General features: G+C 40.1%; 2 protein-coding genes across 3 annotated transcripts; one reads left to right on the top strand and one right to left on the bottom strand.

Moving 5' to 3' along the window:
- Positions 1-33: 33 nt before the first annotated feature.
- Positions 34-2,687, bottom strand: LOC116211491 (putative fasciclin-like arabinogalactan protein 20). Its single transcript, XM_031545910.1, has one exon. The coding sequence runs from the start codon at positions 2,108-2,110 to the stop codon at positions 1,094-1,096; it is 1,017 nt and encodes a 338-aa protein (XP_031401770.1). The 5' UTR covers positions 2,111-2,687; the 3' UTR covers positions 34-1,093.
- Positions 2,688-10,936: 8,249 nt separating this feature from the next.
- LOC116210174 lies at positions 10,937-14,231 on the top strand. Of its 2 annotated transcripts, none has more exons than XM_031543994.1 (8): positions 10,937-11,342; positions 11,861-12,229; positions 12,908-12,979; positions 13,128-13,195; positions 13,280-13,436; positions 13,527-13,607; positions 13,708-13,797; positions 13,874-14,231. In XM_031543994.1, the coding sequence occupies exons 2-8, from the start codon at positions 11,975-11,977 to the stop codon at positions 13,967-13,969; spliced, it is 819 nt and encodes a 272-aa protein (XP_031399854.1). In that variant the 5' UTR covers positions 10,937-11,342; positions 11,861-11,974; the 3' UTR covers positions 13,970-14,231. The 2 variants fall into 2 exon arrangements, with proteins under 2 accessions (XP_031399854.1, XP_031399855.1); XM_031543995.1 differs by lacking the exon at positions 10,937-11,342 and adding an exon at positions 11,380-11,728.
- The last annotated feature ends 13,265 nt before the right edge of the window (positions 14,232-27,496 follow it).

Raw genomic sequence — 27,496 nt, 5'->3', positions numbered from 1 at the left:
GTGGGAGACTGACAATTGTGATAGTAATGTATGTTTCTAATTCTTGGCGAACTGTCTTGTTCCTTAAATTCTCGCTCAGGTCATGTGAGTCATGTTGGTGATTATGATTGTTGTGTGGTATTGATAAACCTTGAATCCTGAAGAAGTGCTTAGAAACTATTCTTTCTATCATCTGTTACTGCTTCCAGTCTCAAAGCTGCCATCTCCATGATAAGTTTGATATTCATGCTTGTGGATGATCTAAGAAACACTAACTTGAGGTCGTGCTGCTTTCTTTCCGGACAAGTGCTCTGACCAATTAATAGTCTAGTGCCCTTCACTGTGAAGTTTGTTTATGCGAGTAGTCCAAAGAAGTGAAGATTCTTATTCGAAAGGATCATATTGCGTATGTCGACCATGTAATAGTTTTTTTCATCTGATCCATATCATTTAATCTGAATACGATAATTCTCAGCAGCCAATGAATAATCTGGCCGTTGTCCAGTTGCTTACCAGCAAGAGAGTTCACTTCTTTGTTCCTTTTCGATTTCAGATTGTGCTCTTTTGTTTTTGTTCCTGACTATTGAATTGGCAAGAAAGATTCCTGCTCTTCTGCATAGGCCGGATTTGCAACTGGTGTTGTCAAGAGTAAGGGCACATTCTAAGAGAGAGAGTCTCCCATGGATCATTAGAAACAGCAAGGTAAGTGCAGCAATTAAGCTAGTCAAAAGTTCCTGATCGATGAGAAGAGATGTGGTCCTCAGTTTGATACCTGGAGTTTGTTCGGGAGTACGTTCAAGATATGCTTATGGCTGAAACTTCGAGGATCGATTGTGTGTTGCTTTGCCATGTCGAGCTAGCAAGGTTCACGATTATGCAAATTTATGAAACATTTCTATAAACTTGAAAGATAGGTTTTGTTCAGCCAAGGGTGATCTGTCTTGATTCCTCTTCTACACTATGAAGTGAAACCCATGAAATCAGAGCATATCTAGCAACCCAGAAAACGAATGCAGAAACTTTATTCGAATGAGAGAGGAGTCGTACATCGTACAGGAAGAAAAAAACTCTAATACTGTTTAACATCTCATCATGCCGCCTCCACGCCGCCGACCTATTCTTTGGGACGAGATTCTGTGCCTGGAGCATTGCCGTCTGCTGGCACAAGAATGCCACCGACTCCGTGAATGCTAAGCCACTCACTGCTATACATGTCAGGGAAAGTAACTAGAACTCCATTCAGTGTCATGGAATCACCGATTCTGTCGAGTTCAATCACGAAACCTTCCAGTTTCGTCCTCAGAGTAGTCCCTCTACTATAACTGATCAGATCGCTTATAGAGAGTTTGCAGGGAACCACATGCCGAAGAAACACTGAAGGGTATTCAGTGAAGTTGCCGATATGACTTGTCAGTGATTCATCTGGAGGGGCGAATATCGTCAAGGGCATGATTTCTTGGTCTTTCGATTCCATCAGCTGCATCCCAAGAAATGAAGCTATGACAGAGTATCCTGTCGATCTCAGCAACACATTGGGCTCCCTGAAACAATACCCGCCATGTGATCCAATTCCGGTTGGATAAATCTCATTCAACGCCGCACATCGGAGATGGTTCAGGCTCGGGCTCGGGCTCGGGCTTGGAGATGGGCCCTGGTTCCGGAACTGGGGATCGAAGAACTTCTCGATCTCAAAGACTGCCAAGTGCCCGTCATCGTAGACTGCAGATCCCACAACCTTGACACCATTGATCTCTGTACTGCTAGCGGGTGGAGATGTGGTGACCACGAGGGAGTGATTTGCATCCATCGTCGGGATCTTGGACCCCAAGGGGAGGGCACGGAGGGTTTCAAGGGGGAGTGAGTGGGGGCAGAAGTGGAACCGGAGGAGGGACAGCGGCGGCTGACCTGATCGAGCAAACGTCTCGTCGGAGGGAGAGAAAACAGTGACCGAAGGGACCTGTGGAGTTGTAAGGGATTTCGAGACGAGGCTGAGGGTTAGTGCCATTGAAACAAAGCCCGAATTCAAGAGGACCTCCGTGGCTTCGGTGATGGAGGCAGACGGAAGCGAGAGGGAACGGCCTACGAGAGAGAGGAGGAGAGCGAGGGAGATGAGCAGTGGGGGTGCCGTCATTGATGGAGCCTTGCTTGGAGAGTTGAAGGGAGCTCTCCGTTGATGGTTTTGGCTGGGGGAGGCAGAGATGGGCAGTTAAGAGGAGGGAAGCTTTTGGCGGGAAAATGAGACACGTGGCAACTTGAGATTGGTGGCATTGAAGGAGACGAATGAAGGACGGGTAAGGCAGTTATGCATTTCTTTTTTGGGCTTTTGATGGGCCTTCTAACTCAGTATTGAATGGGCTTTAGGCCCAAATTTCAAATAATTCTTTTTTCACGGCTTCTTTAGCTCAGGCAATTCATGCCGACATGAATTGTCATATGGAGCTGGCATTATCGTGATGCCTTGTATCAAAATCATGTCATGCATCAATAATTCAACTTAACTTTTGGCGTCGGTTAAAGAAGGCTCACCTCGGGTCATACCGTGACCCTGCAAAATGCTTCGCCAAACTCATCCGTAACCATTGTTTTTTAACATCCGAATTCGTTTATGATGCAACCGGTGACGCATTCTGTTCCCCAGCAATCTATGTGGCTGATCCGAAGATCTAACTCTAGGGCAAGATTCTTTAGAAATTTATTTCTGAGGATATAATGTCACGCGATCAATTGCTTGACCATATATAGAAGCATAAGAAATTATATATAGATGGAAATTTCTGGCTTTTATGCGAAGGAACTTCGCAGTTGAGCTCAAGATGCTTAGAATCAACTTTGTTTTTGTGTGCACTCCTGCACCCCATTTTTACTTATCATAAACTTTTACTCTAAGATATACCGTACTAATTAATTAGGTCCTTGATGTTTGAGATGGAGAAGTTAAATTTAAGTGCTTATGCACCGCGAAACTTATGATCAGATTTTGAAGAACGTGATAACATCTTAGTTTGCACTTGTTTTCTGGTAAAAGACGGGGCCAAATAACAATGATCTTGTGTCTTTTTGGCGGCCTCGATTAATAGACGACTTTACTTGATGAACACTTTTAGCCATCTTAACGAGAGAAATGAATTCTTCTTCTGTTGGGAATTTGTACCTTAGGACGCACAATTTGGAGATGATGATGGAGCCGAATTCGGATTCGAAGAAGACGAACTTCGGAGACGGTCGAAGAAAACGATATTGATCCCGAATTCGGAGTCGAAGAAGATGACAAACACGATCTTTAATGTTGAATAATTATTTCGAGGTATGGATTAACGCTTTCCAAAAAGAGTTTCATCCTCACACGAAGTTGCTATTGGATTTCTGACGAGTCTCTTCGAGGATACAATGAAGCCTTTATATTTTCTACAATTAACAATCTCCTAACACCCTAATTTTCCCACTCAATACTCTGGAAGTGTTTCGATTAATCTCAATTATGACCATGGGGCATCAAAGCCTCTATTTATTTGTGTTTAATGGACACCATAGGAGAGAAAAGACTATCTTTTATTTGGGACATATCTCACAAGAAACATTTTAATTGATTAATTAATTATTTAACCTTCAGTCAAACGATCGTTCGTCCCAAAATTACAACCGCTTGTGCCCTCACAATTGTTGGTATTGTTTCGCATAAGGCAAAGGCACAATAGACCTGACCATAATATATACATATACATAAATATATATATATATATATATTAAATTCAAATTTTGATTTAATCTACTAAATACACAAATAATTATTTAAAAAAATAAGCCCATTAAATTTGCAATCTAACTTCTCTACATCTTCAATATAATATTTGCTATATTTCTATTTTCATCCTAAATTTTTTCTTTTGAGCTGAGCATTGTTTTGACCTAAACTTGGGAGGCGGGGTGGAGATCGTCGGCCGGCTAGCTCAAAGAATGCCAGCGACCTTGGAGTGGTCGATGCTCACCTCACTTCCTCTTCGACTATCACTTCGGGGTCCCTTCTTTTTCATTATTTCTTTTCTTTTTGTGTTTGAGAATTTCTTTTTATTTACAGAAATATAAAAAAAATTATTTTGAAAGGAAAGTTGACTAGAGGACAAAATTTAAAGAAATGGGATAAAATTGGGGACAGGGCCCAGTTTCCGAAAAAGTTTTAGAACAAAAATAATAGTTAGAAGGCCTCGAATATAATGATGCGTTTAATTTTAAAATTAAAATAATTTTAATTTTGATTATAAAAAAAGACAAATGATTGTATAGTGTGTTGAGTTAAAGTTAAAGTTAAAATTTTTGACTTGGTAAATATGTATTTTTATTATGTAGTGTGTTGAGTTAAAATTAAAGTTAAAATTTTTGTGATTTTAACTGCGAAACCAAACGGAGCGTAAATGACTTTTAACTGAGAAAAAAAAGTCATAATCGATCGGCTTGATTAAAATAATTAACTGAATTAATCAAGCAGATACGAGATATGGGTTGTTCAACCACAACTCCACAAGGACTGATGAGGACCATGAACACAAATTTCATGCATTGGTTCGAGATGATGCATGCATGATCTCCTCAATTGCAATGTGTTGCTTTAATTTGCTTGGGACGGTTGTCAACTAATCCCAAATTAAATAAAAAGCGTGCATACGTAACATCATCTCGATTTATACGGCAGAAGATCCTCAACTAATTTTAATTTAATTATTTTATTTCTTATGATTGAAGAATCGAGTGTGAAAATTAAAGGAAAAAAGAAGGTTTTTTTGTTTTCGTCATTTAAAATTAAGTGGAGGGGACTATAGCCATTCCATTCGGGTAGCCTTTTTGTCACTTCTTCCACCACCCAAGTGGGTCAACAACAATACCAAAGAACACCAAAGTCGCCCTCTATAAAAATTAACTTGATTGATGGGAAGGAGTCAACGGTCAACATTCAAAAGGTTAATTGGTCCATTCTGTGTAGCCGAGGGAGGTTCTAACCCCCTAATCCTCTATAAATCAGTCCTCTATTACAAAAGAATAAATTTTGGTGATCAGAAATAAGGTTACCGTTGTGGCACCCGCCCTCGACTTTGAATTTGAAAGACGGATTCATTACATAGACTGGGTATGAATTTTGGTAACCTCTTACCTTAGGAACTCTTTTTGATCCATTTATATTTAGTTAAATTTTGGATTTTTTTTTGGTAACAATTCGAATATGTATGTATGCACTAATGTTGATGTGATCCTCTCGATCAATTTGATGACAGAGATTACATCCATTTACACTTATATATTTTTGTAAGACTTCTATTAAAATCTTTTTTTTTTTTACTTACTAACCCGGGGTGTTCAGGTTTCATCCGATTAATACTCGAGGCTCTATGAATTTCCGTCGGCGCACAAAGCGGGTAATCACGCCAAAAGCGCTCCGGTGGCCCCAAGGGGATTCGAACCCGAAATCGGATGTAATCTTAAGCGCACCTTAACCACTAAGTCAAATCCCTTGGGATTGACTTTCTTAATGTTTTGAAAACATGCCGCTATGGCGGAAAAATGCTTTCTTCTCATTGAATCAATTATATACTGTACAAGAAAGATAACTAGTAAAGCAACTTCGGTACTTCCTAAACTATTGTATGTAACTTCCTAATATAAACACAAGAGAAGAGAAAGAATCAAAGTGATCAATGTACAGAATATATAAGAATCCCGACAAATATGCCGATAATGTTTTATATATGCCATTATTTCCGTACAGACAAACTATTGAAATTTTGAGACAGCCGTAATTAACTTTTTTGTCTAGGTTAAACTAATTGGTTTTCCTTTTTTTTTTTTTCTCTCCTCCGCTATATATATAATAATGTAACTCGTCTCAAATTGGTATTCACTACATTATACGCATCGATCAATGTTTACTTATAATACCAAAGTCTTCCTGACTTGATCCAATTTGATACGTCAAATAGAACGCTTTTGAATTTCTTCTTCAACATATGAAAAAAATGTCAAATGTATGAGGTTGGAATTTCCTATAACTCTTTTTGGATTTTTGGATTTTTTTTTCCTATTTGTCATTTAATGCGTTTTATGTTGATCTCAAAACACTATTGTAGGCTAAATACTCATTCTTCTTTCACCCAAAAACAAAAAAACTTATTCTTCTGGAACATGTAATGGGAACGTCCCGCCATTATTTTTGGATAATGAACAAAATTATTGTCGCATGACCATGAGCCCGACATACAATTAATTTTTCGACCTTTCATCTTTCTGGTCAGTGTTCAACTCAACCAGGGACAAACTCAGTATTTGACGCAAGGGGGCGAGATCCTTAAGGAGGTCAATTTGAGATAATTCCTTTGAATAAGGAGCGAGTATAAGGAATTTCGTAAAAATTCTATTAATTATATATATAACTTTCGTTATGGTGAGAAAATTTTAGAAGGGTGACTATCCACACTCAATCCCCTTGATCCATCATGAACTTAGCTCTTCTTGGGGACCAAAAAGTAAATAAGGGAAGGTCTGCTATTTGTTGTTGAACCCGCTTACGAAAGTAATTCTCTAACTATAAGGCTGCAAATGGGTGGTGATCCTCCATAATCTTGTGAGGATCTTGACGAATCTAGACCCTTAAATCTTGATGTAGGGATCACTCAAATCGAATATTTCATGGTGAAATTGGACTTGTATAATTATGTCCCTTGAAGGTTACTATAGTAGTCGTATCCGATTCCTTTTACTTATTAAAAAAATAAAAATAAAAAAGGAAACAAAAATTCTTGAGTGTGTGAGAAGGTCTTATGTACTACGGTGGTATCACGTAAGATTATATCACAAAACAAATAAAAAAAATTATTTTTGACAATAATAAATTATTTTTATCAGTAATTTTTTATTTATATACTAAAAATTAAAATAACAAATGTTTATTGACTTGTGATATTATTATGTTATACTATAATTGAATACAACATTTTCTCCTAATCGGGGATACTCCATTTCTATCGTTTGATTCGTTGTCCCATCACCTTCTCCAACATTTGCATGGAGTTTACACGTGTTAAGAATAGAGTCGAGAATTACCTCAACCATGTTTCCATTACAAGAACCTTATATTATTTTATGATGATATTTGTAAAACTTCCGCTCAGTTTACCGGATTGAGTTCATTTTCAACTCCATTTTCTATCGTTTGATTCGTTGTCCCATCACTTTCCAACATTTGCATGGAGTTTACACGTGTTAAGAATAGAATCGAGAATTACCTCAACTATGTTTCCATTACAAGAACCTTATGTTATTTTATGATGATATTTGTATAACTTTCTCTCAGTTTTAGGATTGAATCCATTTTCAACTCAAAATTTCGAATGGATAGATTTTGTATTCCATTTCTGATAAATTGATGGTTTCTTATTAACTTTTCAATATGAGATTCTTCATGAACTCTCAATACATGTCTTCACATGCTAACATGTGCCTTTGACACTTCATCCTACACATGTCACGTAGACCTAAATACGTGCCATCAAGAACTGACTATGAGTCGAGCTCATCTCCGTGCTCGAGATATAACCACAAGGTGGTCTGTTTCCATCCACACCTCGAGTGACAGGAGGAGGGGGGGTTTGATTGACGATGAGACATGCTTTCTCTCCTGACCAGACTTAAAGTGACTATGATATCTAACTGGGGCCTCACGAAAATGCGAGGCGCACTTTTGTACCCGGCATAAGACCCCAGGCCCATGGATGCATAACTGCTCTATAAAATTTCCAATGAGTTTAAAATAAAATACATCTTAAACTTAAAAACTCGAACCGATAGGTTTTGGTACCAAAACTCCTATATATCCATGATTTTCTTGTTAACTTTCGATGTGACATTCTTCTTAACTCTCAACAATAATTATGATAATTTGATATCTATTTAAGCCATTTTGACTTATCAAGGTTACAATAAAGGACGCATTAGATAGCATATGATTTTTCGGGATAATATATTTATGGAACCAACATGGATGGGTTTAAGTGGAGGTTTACGTTCAAGTCTTGTGAATAGATAAAGTTCACATTAGGAGAATTTTATTCTTACTGAACCGACCAAGCTCTAATAAGATTAGTCAGAGCCCTCTGTATTTCTATATACCATGATGCACAAAAAAATATATATTTAAGGAAAATCATGCTTCATTTTTCAAATAACAGTATTTTTATATTTGGATGTTTTCTTCTTTGTCTGCAATATCTGATATCCAGAATCCAATGAATCCCAATTAATTCGGGTTTGAGCATAATCGATTTACTAAGGGATAAACTCTTTCAACCGTGGAATTTTATCATTCAAAATATTCAAATCCGAAATCTTGATGTAGGTAGAGAGGTGTCAAAGTACCGAAATTAACCTAAATTGGTATATAGTTGCATATTTAGAAGGTAGAAAGTTCAATTATCAAAAGCGGGCATAGCGCAGTGGCGTATGTCCTCATCCGTTAACCTAGATGTCACAGGTTCAATACCTAGTAGAACTTCTCGTGCCCCTTTATTAGTTATTTAGAGTTTCTCTTTTATTATACTAGACATTGAGTCTCCTTTATAATAAAAAAAAAATAGAAGGTAGGAAGTTCAATCGATAGAAATGTAAATTTTGTGTTACTCTTTGGTAAATTGGTCCATTAAGTAACGCAACATCATATAATGGACAATATTTGTGCAAATGTAGGTTGGTTCAAGTAGTTCGTTCCTTGTTCCGCTTAAGAAAGATTTTGAGATCGAATTCTTGTGATTGCAGAAAATCCATGTTGAGAGAATTTTATTCCTTAATGGGTCGACCTAGTTTGATTAGATTAGTTGAGAACCAATTGAACTTTCGAATATTAAAATTTACACTGAAAAAGGACACTATTTGTTTTTGCTTTTATCGCAACGGATATCCTATGACTTTTTTTTCGCATATATAGGTGCTGTATATATCAGCATATATATATTGCTAATTCGGGGTGGTCAGGCTTCGTCCGACTAATCCCCGAGGCTTTATAAACCTTCAGCGGCGCACAGAGCGGATAATCACGCCAAAGACGCTCCGGTGGCCCCAAAGAGATTTGAACGAGGAATCAAGTGTAAATTTAGGCGCACCTTAACCACTAGATCAAATCCCTTGAGATTATCAGCATATATATTTATTCATACATAGTTTGTTTCTTTGCTTTTCATTCACTTTTTTTTTCTCGGGTGTAAACTTTTCATTCACTTTAATTAATAAACAGAAGCACTTAATCGGACTGCAAGTGACGTTATTGCAGCTAAACAAAAGATCGTGGTCAAAATCGATCACTTAAGTATAATTAAACTCATTCAAGATATTATATATATATATACGTAAATAATTATAATGTTCCCAATTTATTTTCCCCAAAGCCGATCTGCCGGCCATGAACAATAAATAATTAATAACACAATAGTAAAATAGAGGGTACACAGAGAAAGAGGATGCAGTCACCCTCTCGCGGTCTCTCGCACTAAGACATTTCTGATTTGATTTCCGTAATTAGACCATTCATTCCCTTTTATTATATTAGATATTAAGATTTTCGTAGATAATGATGAATGGACTACATACAAACTTCTCTCTTGTATCAAGGAAATTATTTATTGATGGACCCTGTCCATAATTTTAGTTACAAATTATTAATTAAGATAAATCATCAGTTTGTTTCGGTTACAACATGAAAACTCATGATTCTAGAGGGGGATATAGATAGGGAAGGGAGACAATCACCACCTCTAATATATGGTTCATAAAATGTACCTGAGGCCTACCTACCATTGTCATATAGTGGACTATGATATGTCTTTGCATGTGCTCAATTTATATATTACTATCCTTATAATATTTTCGGTGTGAACTCTAGTATTCGAGAGGTCAATTGGACCCCAATTAATCCAATCGAGTCGGGTTGGCTCAATAAGAGGTACTTTTATACTATGCTATATATTAGATAGATATGTACATCACAAGTAGAAGTAAAAGGTTCTCATTATATATGCATGAATTTTTTGTCAGTCAACTTCCAAACATTGTGGATTGACACGGTCTTCATACTCATTTTTACCCATCATCTAGAATGAGCAACCACAAGAACAAGTTTGTGAATGAAGTTCCATCAGAGAAAAAGAAAAAAATATATTGATTTTCTTTTTTTGGTAAGTCAAAATCATATCAATTTTTTGTTTTTTAAATAGAAAGTAAACTGGAAGGGGGAAAAAACACCAAGAGTTGGTGGTCGATACTTGACAGCCACCATTTTAGGCAGCCAGCCACTGACGACACCATTCATCTCGATGGTCGAACACCAACCTCGAGGGCCATCCTAATTGTATCACTATGATCTAGTCTTCATAATATTACAAATCAGGCACATCATTCTAATATAATGAAATAAAAATTCTAAAAGGTAATAAATAAATATGGGTAATCGCACAACGAGTATCGACTCTGAAATTGTTTAATTAATATGCAAAGTCTTTTGCTATTGTGCTATATCTTATTTGGTTTTACTTCTTGTTTTTTTGATAAACAGTTGATAGATTGAGATAAATTAATTAGCCTACCAAAAACAAAATAGGTAGAGTTGATTAACAAGAAAAGCAAAGCAATGACGATAATAGTATTCTCTTTATCATTTGTTTAGAGCTGAGCATTGGCATCATTAATTTGATTTATGGATGGCTAATTAATATTAATAGGAATTAAAAAATTACCCTCACATCCCATCTATAGCCATCCCTTTCCATTCTCAAATAGCTCGTTCGTCAACTCTGAGCTGAATTTCTCATAACAATTCTCGGAAACTTACGGATGCCCAAAATCGAGAAAAGCGGTTGAAGACGGAGTGAGTGAGTGAAAACCAAGCAAGCAAAAATCTCTCGCATATTTCCTTTTTCTTCTTCTTTTTTTTTTAAATAAAAGAAAAGAGTCTTTGTTGGAGGGTCCCCTGCCGTCCACCACATCCCCCCCTTTCCTCCTTAAGAATATTCAATCCGTCAATCCTTCCTCGTGTCATATGTCGTCCCCCATGAATCATTAGACAAGTTGGTTCTGTTTTTTGTGTTCTTGAGTCTGAACAAAGACACCAAATCTCTTTGCTTTACATCAAGAATTGGCCTAAAGAGAGTTTGAAAGGCAAGAGCTTTCTCTTGGCTTGAAGATATACGATCCCCTTCTTGAAAGTCTCTCCTTTCTTGGGAATCCCTCTCTTCTCTTGATTGAAAACATTCCCCTTTTCGTAATAAGCTGACACCCCCACCCCCTCTTCGTTCCGATGCCCTTCTTTTTGTCTGTTCTCGGTTGATTGATAAAAGGTGGGTTGTTCCCTTTTTAGAATCTGGCTATGTTTCCCTTGCTCTTATGAGGGTACCCTGTTTTTCGCTTTTCCGTTGTCTGTCCCGTTTTGTTTTGTTCGTACTTGTTGCTGTTGCAGGAGATGGAAACTGTTCGTTAGGCAGTTCCATTAAAAGGGTCCCTCTTTTGAGAATCATTCTTTGTCCGCCTTTCGTAAAGTTTGAAAATTTATCACATCGATTGAAATCGTCACAGTTGTTTCTCGTGTTTCATCGTCTTGTTGAGCTTTCTTTGTTTGTCCCTTTTGTCCTAGTTTTTGTTGTCAATGGAATTTGTCCCAGGCAATCAATTTATGTGCCACCTGAACTTTTCTCCAGACAGATCATTCTTCTATCTCCTCTTTGATGTACGGTTTGCTCGGTATTTGACTTTCAAATATTCTGCTGATGGTTCTGTGTTGTCTCCTTTGCTGTTCTCGTTCTGCTTCATATTGATAGCCTTGATGCTGGCCTTAACATTTTTCAGGTTTTATTTTCAGGAATCAGTTGAAGGAGAAGCGCTTGTTCAAGTGGTTTCAGCTCGAGCCTTATTTAGATTTTATAGGAACAACGTGTAGTTATTTTCGTCAGTCTGGTTGCTATAAATTCTAGAAATGGGAGATCACTTTGTTTTGCTCGTGGATCGGCTACTGACTGAATCGACGTTGGGAGCAGCTCTTGAGAGCAGGATCCGGGCTACGGAAGCAACGACATCGGATAAAGATGGAACAGTCGAGAAGAGTTCGTCTCATAATATCGATTTAGGGAACCTGTCATACCCGAGGAAGATGGTGGAGTGCAGGATATGCCAGGACGAAGATGAAGACAGGAATATGGAGACACCGTGCTCATGCTGTGGTAGCTTGAAGGTGAGCTTACCTCTCCCATTCTCCTGCTCTTTCTTTTATCAGAAATTCGAATGTTCCATCGAACGTAGGTACGGGTTTGTCTGGAAATGGAAATTAACATATCAGGCATTTGCATATATTCATATCTTCGGGAAGATGTGAAACAGCTAGCTTGCCAATTGTCGTTGTGATATCAATATGTTCAGTTCTTTCCGCGGGTTTTTGCACATAGTTCTGACTGCTTCAGATGGCTAAATTTTGCTTAAATACTTGTCACTTCTCCTTTTCAGCTCGTTCTCATGTTTGCTTCACTTTACTGCATTCCATGCAATCATCACATTTCAAATGAGGCATATCTCTTCATAAGGTATAAGAGTAGGAGAAGGGACATCAAACTCGGGATCTAATATTTAAACGTTTCCAAGGACAAATCAGTAAATTTCTGGGACCTAATGCTGATTCAACTGCACGACTTGTTTGGTTAACAAAATCAACAGTATTGCTGGATTCTTCCTCATAGCGATGAGCTAACAGCATGGTTAGTTTGTGTTAACTATTACTTGTTGTGGACAGCAATTCTTGGGCTTCAATCTCTCCTCTTTGTCTCGAGATGTCGAATCTCCACTGGTTCAAATGGCTACGAAAGATTTTACCTTCGCGTAAATCCTGAGTGTCTTTATTTTCTGGTGTAAATTTCAGTATGCTCATCGCAGATGCATCCAGAGGTGGTGCAATGAAAAGGGCAACACTCTGTGCGAGATCTGCCACCAAGTAACGATCTAACTCGTTTCCTTCTGTTCACAACCAATTCACTAACACACTCCAATCTATGATGCGTTAGCACACTCATATCTTGCTTGTGTCCTAAGTCAATTCCATGCTCTCTGATTTATTTTTCTATTTGTCCAACATTTTGCAGCAATTTAAACCTGGGTACACAGCACCACCCCCGCTATTTCAGATCGGTCGTATCCCGATGAACTTCAGGTACTCTTTATCTCATTGTTCGGTTTCAGAAGGCCCTGACAAAATTACTCAGCGGAGCTTAATGATTGGCTTTTTATCCTGTAGAGGAAATTGGGAGGTTTACAGAAGAGAGACGGACTCGAATGGTCCTCGCATTATAGCAATGGTTTCAACTGATCGTGACTTCACTGATCATGACTTTCACGAGCAATCAGTTTCTGCCATGAGAAGCCTCATATGCTGCCGCTCTATTGCACTAGTAGTATGTTCTTACTCTCCCTCTGCTTCAGCCCTTTCCCCGATTTCAGCTATTCCCCTTCAGTAACAAGCGTGATTTGTCGTTTGTGTGCAGTTTATGATTCTTCTGATCTTAAGGCATACTCTACCGGTCATAGCAAGCGGGACGAGCCAGTACTCATTCCCATTGCTTATGGTGAGACAAAACAAAATGAATGCTATGTTTGTAACTTTTATATGTCAAGAGTGATGAACCTCTTCGCTGACTCTTGATTTTCCTTTCTGTTGTGTGACAGTTACTGCTTTTACGTAGCGTGGGAATCGTTCTCCCCATTTACATCATCATGAGAGTGCTAACGGCTGTTCAACGCCACCGACTCCGACAGGTACGCTGTACACATGCTAAGCACAAGAAGTTAACCATTAACCAGGAGTTAATATAGCATTTCTTTACTTTTATAGGTGTCTCCGAGTCCGAGCTCATCGAATGCTTCATCAGATGAGGAAACAGAGGATTTGAGCATGGGTCCGGAGCCTCTAGCTGTTCATGCCAGTTAAACTCGGCTTCATTGGACGCATATCCATAGTATTGAAGAATTTGTTAGGATTTCTTTCTTTGCCGATGATCAAGTAGACTGAAAGGTCATCAGATTATTTCGGCTGTTCGACCTCAAATTTACAAAAGCAAAAAAAAAAAAAAAAGTACGATAATGACATGTACATATATACATATATAGGTATAAAAAATCACAAAGCATCAATGAAATTCAAAACAAAGCAGGCTACTGAATGCGATATTCAGAATCCTATTTGGCAACAAGTTGCTACTTAGATTTATGCTTTTGACTTTGGATCCATGGGGTCGAGTGTGGTAGCATCACAGCATTACGAGTAGTCTGTTTCGATTGAAATTACCACTATTGAGCCTCACTCGAAGTCGAGGGGAAGGATTAAAAGAAATAGGAACAGACATGAGAATCTTTGAAAACTAATTGAGTTAAGTCCCCTCCCTTTCCCTCCGTATGCCGCGTGTTCGAAGAAAGCGTTACTCTTGCCATTGCTGGATTTGATTGTCTAAGCATTGGCTGCCCTTATCCATTGCATTCATTCACTCTTAATCCATTACCTTGGCAATCCAGAACCTCCCGTTGTCTCCAGGTTAGGGGATGAGTTTTGCACAACAATAAACAGTTAGAGAAATAATTAGCGTTCGATACCTTTCCGATTATACTCTGCATAATTCATCAGAATATCCGCATATGGTAAATAGAAATCTTTCGTTTCCCTGAGGAGCCTTTGACATTAAGCCGACCCGATGCCGGTGCATTTGCAGATAAACATGTGCAGCTGGACGGCTAATTTATGGTCCTGCATTGCCAATATGCAGAATCGGGAACCCTACTATCCTTAACGAGTAACCAATGGCACCATTGAAGATTCTTCCCATCATCATTAAACATTGTTCTGTTTTGCTAGTGTAAATGGGTGAATCCTCCAGAACTTATGACACACGATTATTAATCAATTATAATTATAATATATAAAAATTGGAGAGTGAGAAGTGCCACATAAGTCCAATTTCAGATCCTTAAGTTTCACATGAATTGACATTTTAACTTTTCGAGATGCGATTTCTTTCACATCTCGCTCATATTATAATTAATGTTATTCGCATTTCCATAAGAGTAGAGTAAGTAATCGTTTACTTTTTATGTTTTACTTTTTCTATTCTCACTTACAATTTGTAGTGTTTTTTTTTGGATGAATGGCAAACTTTTATTAATCAGAAGTAGTTACATCAGAGGCCATTAACCTAGTACATCATGAAAGATTAAGAAACCCCAAACTCCACCCCAACAAATACTAATTAGTTGTGTGCAAAATCAGGAGGGTTAAACATTTGACCGGCTAAGATAGCATTTACAATTTTGTATGAGAGACGAGGGTAAACACTTAGCTTCGCTTTCACATCTGCAAAAACCTTCCAAACTATAGCCGCTGGAGGTGAGATTTGCTTTTGGTAAGTCCTAGCATTCATCTCTCGTCATGTTTAGTATATGTAGTGAGTCCAGAGAAGTTTTAGGCAAATAACATCAAGCTTCCTGCCTCGAACGGAAGTAATTCAGCTGAATTACGTATTCCAACTCACCGTAGTTTCGATTCGAGCCAACAGACTTTCCAAATTCCTTGGGTGATTGGACATTCAAAAAAGAGATGATCACGAGTCTCCCTCTGCATATTGCAAAATTCACACTCAGTTGACGCGAGCTGAATCCCCCAATTTAATAGCCGGTCCTTAGTAGCTAATCTATTATGTACACTGAGCTAGCTAATAAAAGAAGACCGAGGAAGATGTCCATCAAACCATATTGCATTCCTCCATTCCACTTTTGGGCCTCTGGATCTAAGACACTGCCAAGCATTAACAATAGAGAATTGTCCAGACTTCTGGGGGGGTCCATAAGACTCTATCTTGGTTGGAAGATTCGAGTGTTGTAGCCAAGTTTCGAATCAAAGTAGCCTGTGGGTTCGAACTCCTCGGCCAATGCCATTGCCCTTCCACTAGAACTGCATTAACTGTTGCATGCTCCCTGAGTGAAGGGAAGCATTGGAGTCATCTGCAACAATATTTGATCAATGGGCCAACATGTAACCAGGTATTGTACCAAAAGGACACAGCTATGCCTGAATCAACTCTGCATCTAATATAAGGGAACATGAGAGCTCCGATCTGTATTAATTTCCTCCAGTTCCATGAGCAGTCTCCTGGTATCCGTAAAGACCAAATACTGCGGCCTTTTGTTAAGTATTTATTTGCCCAAGCCACCCAAAGAGAGCCCGAACTCACAAGGAGAGACCATAAGTTCTTCAACACGCACACCTTGTTCCACAGATTTAAATCCTTGATACCGAGACTTTCCTCAGCTTTTGGGAGGCAAATGGTTTCCCAGCTGATCTTGCCCCCACTGACATGTTGCTCCAGACCTTTTCAGAGAAAGGATCGACACTTCTGTTGCACAAGTTTGATGACTTTTTTGGGGAGAATAAAATGGTAACACCAATAGCTGGCCATACTAAAGAGCACAGAGTTGATCAACTGCACTTCCTGTGTAAGACAAGTACTGCACATACCAACTCTTGATTCTTTTCACAATTCTCTTAGTAAGAGCCTCACAGTTCTTCGAAGAGAGTTTCCCGGAAACAAGAGGAAGGCCAAAGTATCGCACAGGTAGTAAGCCTCTTTTAAATCCAGAGCAAGTCACCAATTCAGAAATAGAATCCCCGATAATGCCTCCTGTAAAAATCTCAGATTTTTCGGGGTTCAACTTCAGACCAGACCAATGATAAAAGGTATTCAAAACATCAAGGATAGCAATGATGGACTCCTTTGAAGCATTTGTGAATAAGAGCAAGTCATCCGCAAAACAGAGATGGGTTAGTTGTAGTGACTTACATCTTGGATGATAGCCGACTTTACCCTTAGCAGCAGTCGAATCCATAATGTGGGAGAACACCTCCATGGCAATGACAAATAGATATGGAGATATCGGGTCACCCTGTCTCACTCCACGCTTACCAAGAAAGTAACCAGCTAAGGTCTCGTTGATAGCCACAGAGAAATAAGGGGAAGTGATACATCCCTTAATCCACCAAAGAAAACAGGGCGGGAAATCCAAGGCTTCCAAACTGTTGAGAATGAACTCCCAACTTAAAGAGTCGAAGGCCTTCATAAGATCGATCTTTATAGTACAACGAGGGGATACGCCTTGCCTATGGTAATTTCTCACAAGCTTGTGAGCAAGTAATACATTATCCAAAATTTTCCTACCCTGCACAAAGGCTGTCTGGTTCAAGCTAATAATATCCAGGAGCACTTCCTTCAATCTATTTGCCAGCACCTTTGAAATACATTTGTAGACTACATTGCAACACGATATAGGTCGAAAATCTCTCATGCAGTCTGCTTTTTCCTTCTTTGGAACAAGGGCTATGATAGTTGAATTTACCTCTCTTCGGAGCTTCCCTGAGGACAAGAAATGTTGCACAACATTAATGAAGTCCTTCTGGACAATTGGCCAAGCATGTTTATAGAAATAAGCTGTGTAGCCATCGGGGCCCTGGTGATTTGTCATTTCCTATCGAGAACAAGGCTGCTTTAATCTCCTCATTTGCAATGGGCAACATAAGCATTTGAAGTTTTGAGTAGGGAACCTTCCTTTTAAGTATAGAAGAAAGTTGAGATGTCGAGATCCCCCTAATACAATCATTCTTTCTCCCTAGGAGGTCTTGATAGAAGTTGATTGCTTCATCTTTAAATTCCTGCACTCCTTCTAACTCGGTTCCTGAAGCAGAGTATATGGCTCGTATGGTGGTTCTTGCATTTCTACCCTTTATTGCTTTGTGGAAAAAAGAGGTGTTTTGATCTCCCGCTTTAAGCCATGACACTCTAGACTTTTGCTTGAGAAACTTCTCCTCCATGTCGATTGCTTCTAGCAGCTTTACCCGCAAGTCCACTTCCTTTTTAATCGATTCATGAGACATGCGATCACTATCCAGCAACGTCGCTTGAACCTGGGTAAGCTCAAACTGCAAGTCATTTACCTGTGTGTGTACATTCCCAAATTCAGTTCTGTTGAAATCCTTTAGATGTATTTTGAGGATCCTCAGCTTCTTGTAAAGCACCTCCATTGGAGTACCTTCCTGAGCCTTTGTCCAAACTCGCCCAACTAGTGCCATAACTCCGGGTGTTCAGTCCAGAAATGAAAGAACTTGAATGGCTTAGGACCGGCACTCTCCTTATCACCAAATTTCAACATAGCTGGACAATGGTCAGAGATACCAGGGGGAAAGAATTCAACAGTGGAAGCTATTTCCCCTTGAAGTCACTTTTCGTTAACCAAGACTCTGTCGATCTCCCTTGCTTGGAAACCCTCTCGTCTTTTGTTGCTCCACGTATAGTAGCATCCAATGGAGTTGTGATCAATGAGTTCAGCTGAATTCATGAAGTTAGCAAAATCCCGCATGCTTTGATCCATGGTAGCTTCCCTCCCGACAGCTTTAACCTCTTTTATATCTTTAACAGCATTGAAATCTCCTAACAACACCCAACTGTGACTCATGCTTCCAGCTAGGGCTTGCAAATCCTGCGATAATAGCCTTCTCTCCAACATATCGTTTGAAGCATAGACAAAAGTTACAGCAATCCAGCCAACTCCTTTAGGCACATTGAGCACAAGATGAATAAATTGATTGGACTTGTTTAGTATTTGTACTTGCAAATCCTCTCACACCATTATCCACAACCTACTATTTCCAGCAAACTGATAGTTTTCAAACATATACCAACATTTCCATCTATCTACAATTTTTTTACGGTTCATCTCCTTGACCCGAGTTTCAATGATAGCGAAAATCCCCATATCATTATCCTCAGCAAACTTATAAACAATTTTCTGTTTAAGAGGGTCATTTAGCCCTCTAACATTCCATGAGACTACAATCATTGGGATAGTTTAGGGGGTTTACCACCCTTACCCAACCTTGACTTCCTTGATCCTTGCACTTTCAGGACCGCCTTTGCTACTCCTTTCGATGCACTTCTTGGTTGCCGCTTTTCCCTCGGTTGAGCCTTCTTCACTTTTGTAGCAATTTCCCAATCATCGTCTGAGCTGATGACCCCAACATGACCCCTCCTCTTCCTCATCTGGTTCAAACGATAAAAGAGTCTTTTCCTTCTCACTGATTAAGTCTTCCATAAACATTTCCTTATCAGTGGGGATTGTCACAGCAGCAGGGGAAGCTTTCTCAACAGCTACACATCTCAGTCGAGCCTTACTAGTAGTTCGAGACGTCGCCTTAGCAGCCCGGGGCTCCTCCAAAGTAGTTGGGTTAGCAGGGAGTGTAGCTTCCACCATAGGACAGTTCTTTTCAGCATGCTGAACGTTTGGAGTCATCCCAGCTACTAGTGACACTTCTGCTGGGCTATTACATCGATGACCAAAGACTTTACAGTGATCACATTTGTCCGGCAACCAAGGAATATCCACTAGAACTTCTACTGAGTAGTTATTACCCAAATCAACATTCAGAAACTCCAGGATTTCCTTCTCAACATCCACTTCAATACACACCTTTGCATAGTCCAACCTTGATCGAAGAGCAGTAGCTCTGTCCATGAAAAGAGGCTTACCAATGGCACTCACTAGATAGCTAATGCCCTTGGGATGAAAGTACTGCAGAGGGATTTTCCGCAACTAAACCCAGATTGGCATCTTCCTCATGTGTAGTTCCTCCTCAGTGAAATGAGGGCTCCATTTCTGCAAAATTAAGAACTTCCTCTCCACATGCCATGGCCTTGTCTCCAAGACCCAGGACATTACTTCTTCATACGGGAATTGAAAGATGAACAGATCTCCTAATGTACTCACTGTCACCCTCCCCTATTTTCCCCATAATCCTTTAACTACCGAGGCAACCTTCCCAAAGTCAGGAGCTTTGCCCAAGAATCTTCTAACTAACGTAAAACACCATTGATCAACACCGAACTGCAGAAACTCCGAAGGAGGCTTCACATTGCTATGCTCAACGCCCTCGAAAAATTCTAGGTTTTGATTTACTTTCGGGAAGACTTTCTTCCAATTGAGAGGACCTTTTGGAGTTGATTTCTCACCTGAGTTGGAATTCAGGTGAGAATTAACAGCGATCGCCGACAATTGCGGAGCTGGATTCGACATTTCCCCAGTTGATACGGCCGCTCCACTGGCCAAGCAATGCTGGAAACTCTCAATCTCCTTCAGTTCGTCTTCTTAGAGGTGTGCTGCGAAGCCATTGATGCTTTTGGTGTAGGAGTAGAAGGTGGAGTCCTCTGCTAGAAGAAGAGGAAAGAGGAGGAGGGGGTGTAGGAGCAGAAGATGGAGTCCTCTGTCAGAAAAAGGAGGGGCAGCAGAGGGAGGGTGGGCGGAGGCTGGGGGGGGGGTGCGGAGAAGGAGGAGGAGAGGCGCGGCGGAGGGAGATGAAGGAGGGAAAGAGGAGCGGCGGAGCAGGGGGGTGGGGGCAGAGGAGTCACAGAATTTGTAGTGTTTATTATATCCACTCCATAAATTAATTATATAGTTTTTGATTTACCTTTTTTTTTATCTCGATAGTAATTCGTAAGTATTCCATCCGAAATATTTCGTGGGAACTCTTCGGCACACATGCGTGGCAGTTAGGTTGCCGGACGTGCTATGGCGCACCCCCAAGGTAGTGAGATGGCAGAACCACCAGCCGTCCTCACTAGTCTAATGCGTACCGCCTTGGTCCCTGAGGTCCGAAAGATTAGCCGACGATTGGGTTTCCTTGGAGATGAGTAGGTCAGGGTGCGTGATGGTTGGATGAACGTCAAACGATATTGCGGTCACGAGGGAAAGGCTACTTTGCTTCTCCTAACATGCTCGTGATTGTCGTAGTCCAACTCATAGCAAGAGGCAGCTCGGAAGCCGGCCTCGAGGCTAGTTGTTCACGATCCAAGGAGGCGCATGAGCTAGTTGGTTTTAACTACGGATAGTTGATAGAAATAAGCTAAAAGCTAGAACCTTAGCTCGGCGACTAATTCTACTCGGAAGCCTAAATTTGCCGTGACCGACTGATCGGTAATCACCCTAGAAAGTGCGGGAAAATAGATATTGAAGGTGCGGTGCTGTCAGCACCCAATTTTGGCCCATCGACTCCAGAGGGGCAAAGTCGTCATTTTGCCACTCGTGAGGGAAGTATTTTCGATTAATTACTCAAGTATTCACGACCTTTCGGAGATAGCACATTTTCCTAAGCTAACACCAATTTTATGATTTTTTTTGAAAAATAATACTATTTGAAACATTTTCGGATTTCGCGTACATCAACGTCAATTTTCAAAATCTAGGACAAAATTCGAGATTGAAAATAATTTTTTTCGCATAATATCGATCAATGAATTTTTCAGAACACGATGGCAGTCTCGAATTATTTTTCTGACGTCCGATCAAGAAGACAGAATTTTCAATTTGTACGCGCGTTGAATTCGAAAAAAAAAAAATTTAATTCCGGTCAGAAGTCAGACTGCTGACTTCTGACCGCCCCTGTTCTTCTTCTTCCTTTTAGCTTTCCTTTTACTTTTAGCTTTCCTCTTCTTTTCTTTTTTTCTTTTTTCTTCTTCTGCTGCTCTTCCTCCCTGCTGCACGATCCGACCCAAGCCTGCCGCACCTCCTGACCCGCCGCTGCACACGCCAATTCCTCTGCACACGCAACGTCGCCCGACACGCCAACGATTCCGGACACGCGATCTCTCTCTCTCCCTCGATTTTTCGGAACAAAAACCCGCGGCTCGGGAGCGGACGGGGAGGAGGAAAAAAATTCTCAGAGCTCACAGACGAAAAGATCTGGGAGTTCGCCGATCCTCTCGAAAAAAGAAAAAGAAATCCTCAGCTCGAATCTTGAACGGAGAAAGCTCGAAGGAAAAACTCTCCGCTCACACGCCTTCGGAAACCCGGAGCTCGAACCCGGACCGAGACCCTCAGCTCGGACGGCCACTTCTCGCCCGCAGCTTGCCTCCACAGACCCGGCCCGCAGCTCGGTTTCTTTTTCGGGTCCTCTCGGCTCCCTCAGCTCGACCCGCAATTCACCCCCAGTTCTCTCTCCCCTCTCGGCTCACGCATCTCCGGACAGACGGCCGCTCTCCCCTTTAGTCAGCCCGAACTCCAGAGACCCACAGCTCGACCTCACACCCGAACCGCATTTGCTTCTCCTCGGTTTTCCCCGTTTGACATTAACCGGGTCGGTTTATTTTTCTTCCGGGTCGCAGGGGCAAAGTTCGTGTCGGTCCACGTCCAGAAGCCCAGCCCGTGGTCAGCAGCAGCCCAGCGCAACCCAACCCAATCGGCCCAGCTCGCGTTGGCCCAATCCGGCCCAGTTCGCAACCCATACGCCCGGCCCAACAGCAGCCCGTTCGGCCCACTCGGCCCAGTCCACCTGTCACGGCCCGGCCCAATTCGTCCGGCAGGGATTTTTAATTTTTTCTTCATTTTTTTCTTATTTACAGAATCACCCCTCAACTCCCCGAATTAGGTAAATCCTCGATTTAGCGGCATGTTTAGGGCTCCATTTTTGAATTCTTATGTTTGCTTGGATGAATATGAGGTGAAATGAGCGTTATTGGGTAGCGTGGGTGATCGGATTTGTCCCGAACTCGATTTTACGAACTTTCTATCTTGTCTCATTTCAGTCCTGAGGATGCATTTTTATTTTTTCAGATCTGTCCCGAATTTTAAAATTCATTTCAGCCAAGTCCCAGCCATTTTTATCATTTTCCAATCAGTCCTTGAATTTTTCAGAGTTTTTCAAACATCCCAAGGAACTTTTCGAGTTGTTTCAGTTTAGTCCCGGGGGCATTTTCGCCTTTTTCAGATCCGCCCCGAATTTTAAAATTATTTCTGCTCAAGTCCCGGCCATTTTAATATTTCCTGATCAGTCCTTGAAATTTTCAGAATTTTCTAAATCAGTTCCGGAACTTTTCGTGTCATTTCAGTTCAGTCCTTGGGGAATTTTCTTACTTTTCAGATCAGTCCGAACTTTCAAATTCGTTCCAAAGGAGTCCTGGGATATTTTCAATAATTCTTACACAGTCTCCAATATTTCAGAATTTCCAAATCAGTCCTCAAAACTTTATACGAATTTTTAAATCAGTCCCTAGACATTTTTAAGATTTCCAGCTCTTTCCTACTTGGATCACCGACCGACAACGTATGTGCCATGTTTAAATATTTTATTCCTGTAATTATATGTGTACGGCATGACAACGTGTGTGCTTTTGCATGATTTTCCGCTTTCCATGAATCGGTGTCGTTTTATCGATTTCATTGATATCGTGTTTGTGTGTATGTTTGTATGTGTTTATCATGATCATGGCGGCACCGGTTATATAAATTTGTATGTTCGCCGTGCTTGATGTGGTAATATGCTCTTGATCCGTGCTTAAAATGCTTTATTCTCATTTTAATCGAAACCTCACACGAATCGGATTAATCATGCAAACTCGACCTAAAATTAATTTTTGAATCCTAAGGTGATCGGGAATTAAGATTCCCATCGGACGGTCCATCAATGATCGACTCGATGGTCTGAAACTCGAATATTTAGAGCATTTGGCAAAACATTAATTAATTTAATTAATAATTTCACTAACGGGGTAATTGGACGTTTATGCGATTAATTAATTCACTTGGCCCTAATAATTTTGTACGAATTGGTAATAAACCGGTAACACGCGTCGATAAGGTTGCGAACATGCGTTGGTGCCCTTCTCAAAACTTGCAAATTTTATAAAACCCGAGACACGTAGTTCGATGTGACATGGATGTCTAGGAAGGACTTGCACGTCTTGACTCGAGGCCTCACCTGATTTCAGGAAACTCAGGTCGGACGTGGAAGTTCTTCTTAGATCACTTCCGGATAGATTAACCGATCTTTTGGCTTTCTGGGGTTCTTGACAACCTTGGAAGGTCCAGGGGATCGGTTAGCGCCGGTCACAGGCTGAGGCGGCCCGCACCGCGTAATCTCTCTTTTCCGAAAATAATTTCCACCTCAAGGGCAAAATCGTCTATTTGCAACTTAGCGACACCCCTAGGGTTAGAATAATAGAAACACTACGGTATCAGGGTAGGGATGGGCTACCTGTCTAAGCGCAGCTTTATCTGCATAGCCCGCTCTGTCCGATCGATGAGTTTTTGTTATTCTAGCATAGTCTCGGGTAGTTAGTTCGGGTGGATTGGCTCAAAATACAAATACCGGACTAATTGTGTACTTGGCTAAGACAAAAATGGGCAATAGCGGGATAGGCACTAGGTTCTAGGATGTACAAGCGGAATCAATATTCGGTAATAACCTGTAACAACCGTAGTGTCACAACATAGAACAATCCTAAAAATAATCCACAAACACAAGACTCGACAACAGACGTCACGTACGTCAAGTCGTCGTAAAATAATGCCAAATGCAAAATACCTACCCGAGGCGATCCTTGATCGATTCACACCTTGTACCCACTTTGTTTGCTTTAGGGTAGGATTTGTATACCAAGATACCCCGGTTAATAATTGGTTAATTCACGTAAATTCGGCAATAACAAAACCCCATTATTTGTTTATTTATGTCCGCTTGTTAACATTCTTGCACTTGTTTGTTATGCGGATCGAGCCCGATCCCTTAGGGCACGATTCATAGGGGGTCCAACGCCCCAATCGTAGATCACGGGGTCCAATTCCCCTAACACTGAGCGCGCATCTTAATTTCAATTTCGGTCTTTTCAAATCGCACGGTGAGCACGAGCGGAATAATAACCGAACGCGAACCGACCGGGATTCAGTTGTTGTAATTTGTATTTTATTTATTTGAGAGAATAATGTAAGGATTTATGTTGTACATTTATTCATGTAAGAATCCCGGTTGGAGAGTGGACGGTCGGAGTGTTCCTTCTAATTTACGGTGTCAAAACGCGTAAGATGAGCGGAACTTAATTAAGCGGTAATTAAATTAAAATGGCAAGCCTAGACAAGCTAGAGTACCGATAGGGCATGCGAGATATAGACTCGCATGTAACAGAACCCCCGAATTCGGAACCTCGGGTTTCGCAGACCATATGCCTTAGCAATTAGGTGTACCCCGTACCCCTAGACCCGGGTAACTTGCCGGCCCTCGACCTTCGGGTCGTAAAATGGCAAGTGGCGACTCCTTTTCACGTGCGTCCGTCGCGCGTCCCCGGGAAGGTGGACACTCCCAAGCCGCGTTGCTTAGGCGCGCGCACGCGTGCCCCGACGAGATGAAATTCGGGTGCGCACAGGTGCGATGGAAACAACCGACGAAAAGAAATAAAATTCGTGCTGCCCAAGCAGCTAGCTAAACAACGAAACAAAATATAGCACCTAGCTAATAGTTTGGAAATTGCCAAGTTATGACGATCTACTAGCTAAATCTTCTAGCAATCTCCATAAACGCCATCTTCCTCTAAGGAAAGACTCCCTGGACGTCACATTTAGGGCACCAGCCGTGCCTCTGCCTTGATTCACATGCATCAACCCAAAAAAGGAAGAATACCGAACAAATTTTCATATTGGGCTAATGACCTTGTATGTCAATGTCTGGTGTTCAAACCATGGAAATAACTCCCGCTGCTAGGGGTGATCGGTTTCGAGTGCCCTGTATTTTTCACAATATCCGGACCCTACCTTGTAGGGACATGTTCCAAGATTTTGGAACCGGACCCTACCTTGTTAAATCCTAGAACCGGAATTTACCCGGAACCTGTATTATACCACAAGTTCCGAGTACCATATTGCAACTTGTAAATTTTTTCCTCTGGCTAAATAAAATAAAAAATGTCACATACATAATCAGTAATCACGCCAAATAGAATATCAACAAAGATTTAGATTAATCCACAACAAAAAAAAATATGTCTCATTAATCCATCGACAAAATTAAACATCCATAATACACAACAAAATATCTCTGTTCTGATTCATTAGAAGAGACAGTAACTTTACTCTTTCATTTTTTTTAATAAATAACCAGTTCCGGGTACCCTATAGGTAGGAACTGGAACCAGAACTAGAACCAGAACCGATTTTCACCGGTTCCTGATTTTAATACCCGAAACTTACCATATTTTCAATACGAGCTACCCGGACCCTACTATAATGGGTATGTTCCAACCGGTTCCGGGTATACTTGGTACTCATGCACACCCCTACCTGCTGCCATGTAGAGTCACGTACTTGTTCTTATGTATGTCCACGTTCGTGCAATGATGCCGTTTAGGAAAGAATCATAACTCATCCCTTAGTATGAGCTAACAGCTAGATTTTGGCTAACTAATCTGATTAACCCAGCTCGAACATTTCATGACTTCTTTCTCGAATTACCTTCTTGCCAGCAGCTGTCCAAATCGAATAGTGCCGCGGATTCTCGAGTCAGGTCCTCGAGTCTTTGATCATGGGCCTCTCCTAGTTGGGCCGATCCCGTGTGCCTTATACGCCTAAGCCCATTTACCGCAAAGTGCGGAAAATGAGTGTAAACAGCAAGCACATGTATGAATATCTAACTTTTGCCATACAAAAATTACAAAGAATTATCATGTAATTAAGTTATTGGACCAGTGCGTTGTATGGATTTTATGAAGAAAATTTTATAATAAGAAATTATAAGTATGAAAATAATAATTGATATGAATTTATAATTTATATTAATATGCAAAAAAAGTTTATTTTTTATACTAAAAGTTTTAATATGGTAACTTTCAGACTACTATGTTGAATATATAGTCAAAGAACCTATATAATGAATTCATATACATCATTTTAGTTATCATTCTTATTTCTATGAAAATAATTTTAAAATCCTAATAATTCAAAATCTTTACTTTTATTTGATGAATGATCCGTAATTATAAAATATTTAAAATTTCATAATTTTAGTGTTTGTTTGTACTTTATTTGTCTCACATTATATAAATGAAGTTTCACGAATTTGAATAATTTTAGATGAAATGATCCACTCACTTCGAAGGAATATTTACTTAATTAAGTTCTAATAAGGTTAGCACTATAATACTTCTAAAAGTTTTTAATATAGCACAATCAACTAAAAAAAAACTAACAATGACGTAAGTTTAATACTATTAATTTAAAAATATAGGTTATCTTTTAATTACAATGGGCAAAATATTGACTGTATTAAAAATAAATTTATTTATTTGTATTACATTTATTTATCATATTAAAAAATTGCAATGTAATACTTACCTACTTATTGTGTATAATCAACATATTTATAATTAATTGTGTAATCATATGTTTACATGAATTAATTGTATAGATTTTTACAATAATTTAACTTCATGCATTTCATAATTTGCCCATAAATATTACTTATTTTATGATTTCGCCCCTATCTAACTACTTAGATGATTATCTTGGGCCATGGACTTGATGGTAGGGGGCCGCTATGATGCTAGGCCGTTGCCGATGTTGGCCTCATTTTCCTTTGTCGCATTGAAGCCAGGTCTCCCTACAAGTG

This window comes from Punica granatum, chromosome 6 (genome assembly GCF_007655135.1).
Source record: "Punica granatum isolate Tunisia-2019 chromosome 6, ASM765513v2, whole genome shotgun sequence".
NCBI lineage: Eukaryota > Viridiplantae > Streptophyta > Magnoliopsida > Myrtales > Lythraceae > Punica > Punica granatum.
This window is presented reverse-complemented; position numbering and strand designations above follow the sequence as displayed.

Coding starts and splice junctions, on each gene's coding strand:
- LOC116211491 (XM_031545910.1), bottom strand. CDS start 2,110: ATGACGGCACCCCCACTGCTCATCTCCCTCGCTCTCCTCCTCTCTCTC.
- LOC116210174 (XM_031543994.1), top strand. CDS start 11,975: ATGGGAGATCACTTTGTTTTGCTCGTGGATCGGCTACTGACTGAATCG. Junction 12,980..13,127: donor TGTGCGAGATCTGCCACCAA/GTAACGATCTAA, acceptor AACATTTTGCAG/CAATTTAAACCTGGGTACAC. Junction 13,437..13,526: donor GCCGCTCTATTGCACTAGTA/GTATGTTCTTAC, acceptor GTTTGTGTGCAG/TTTATGATTCTTCTGATCTT.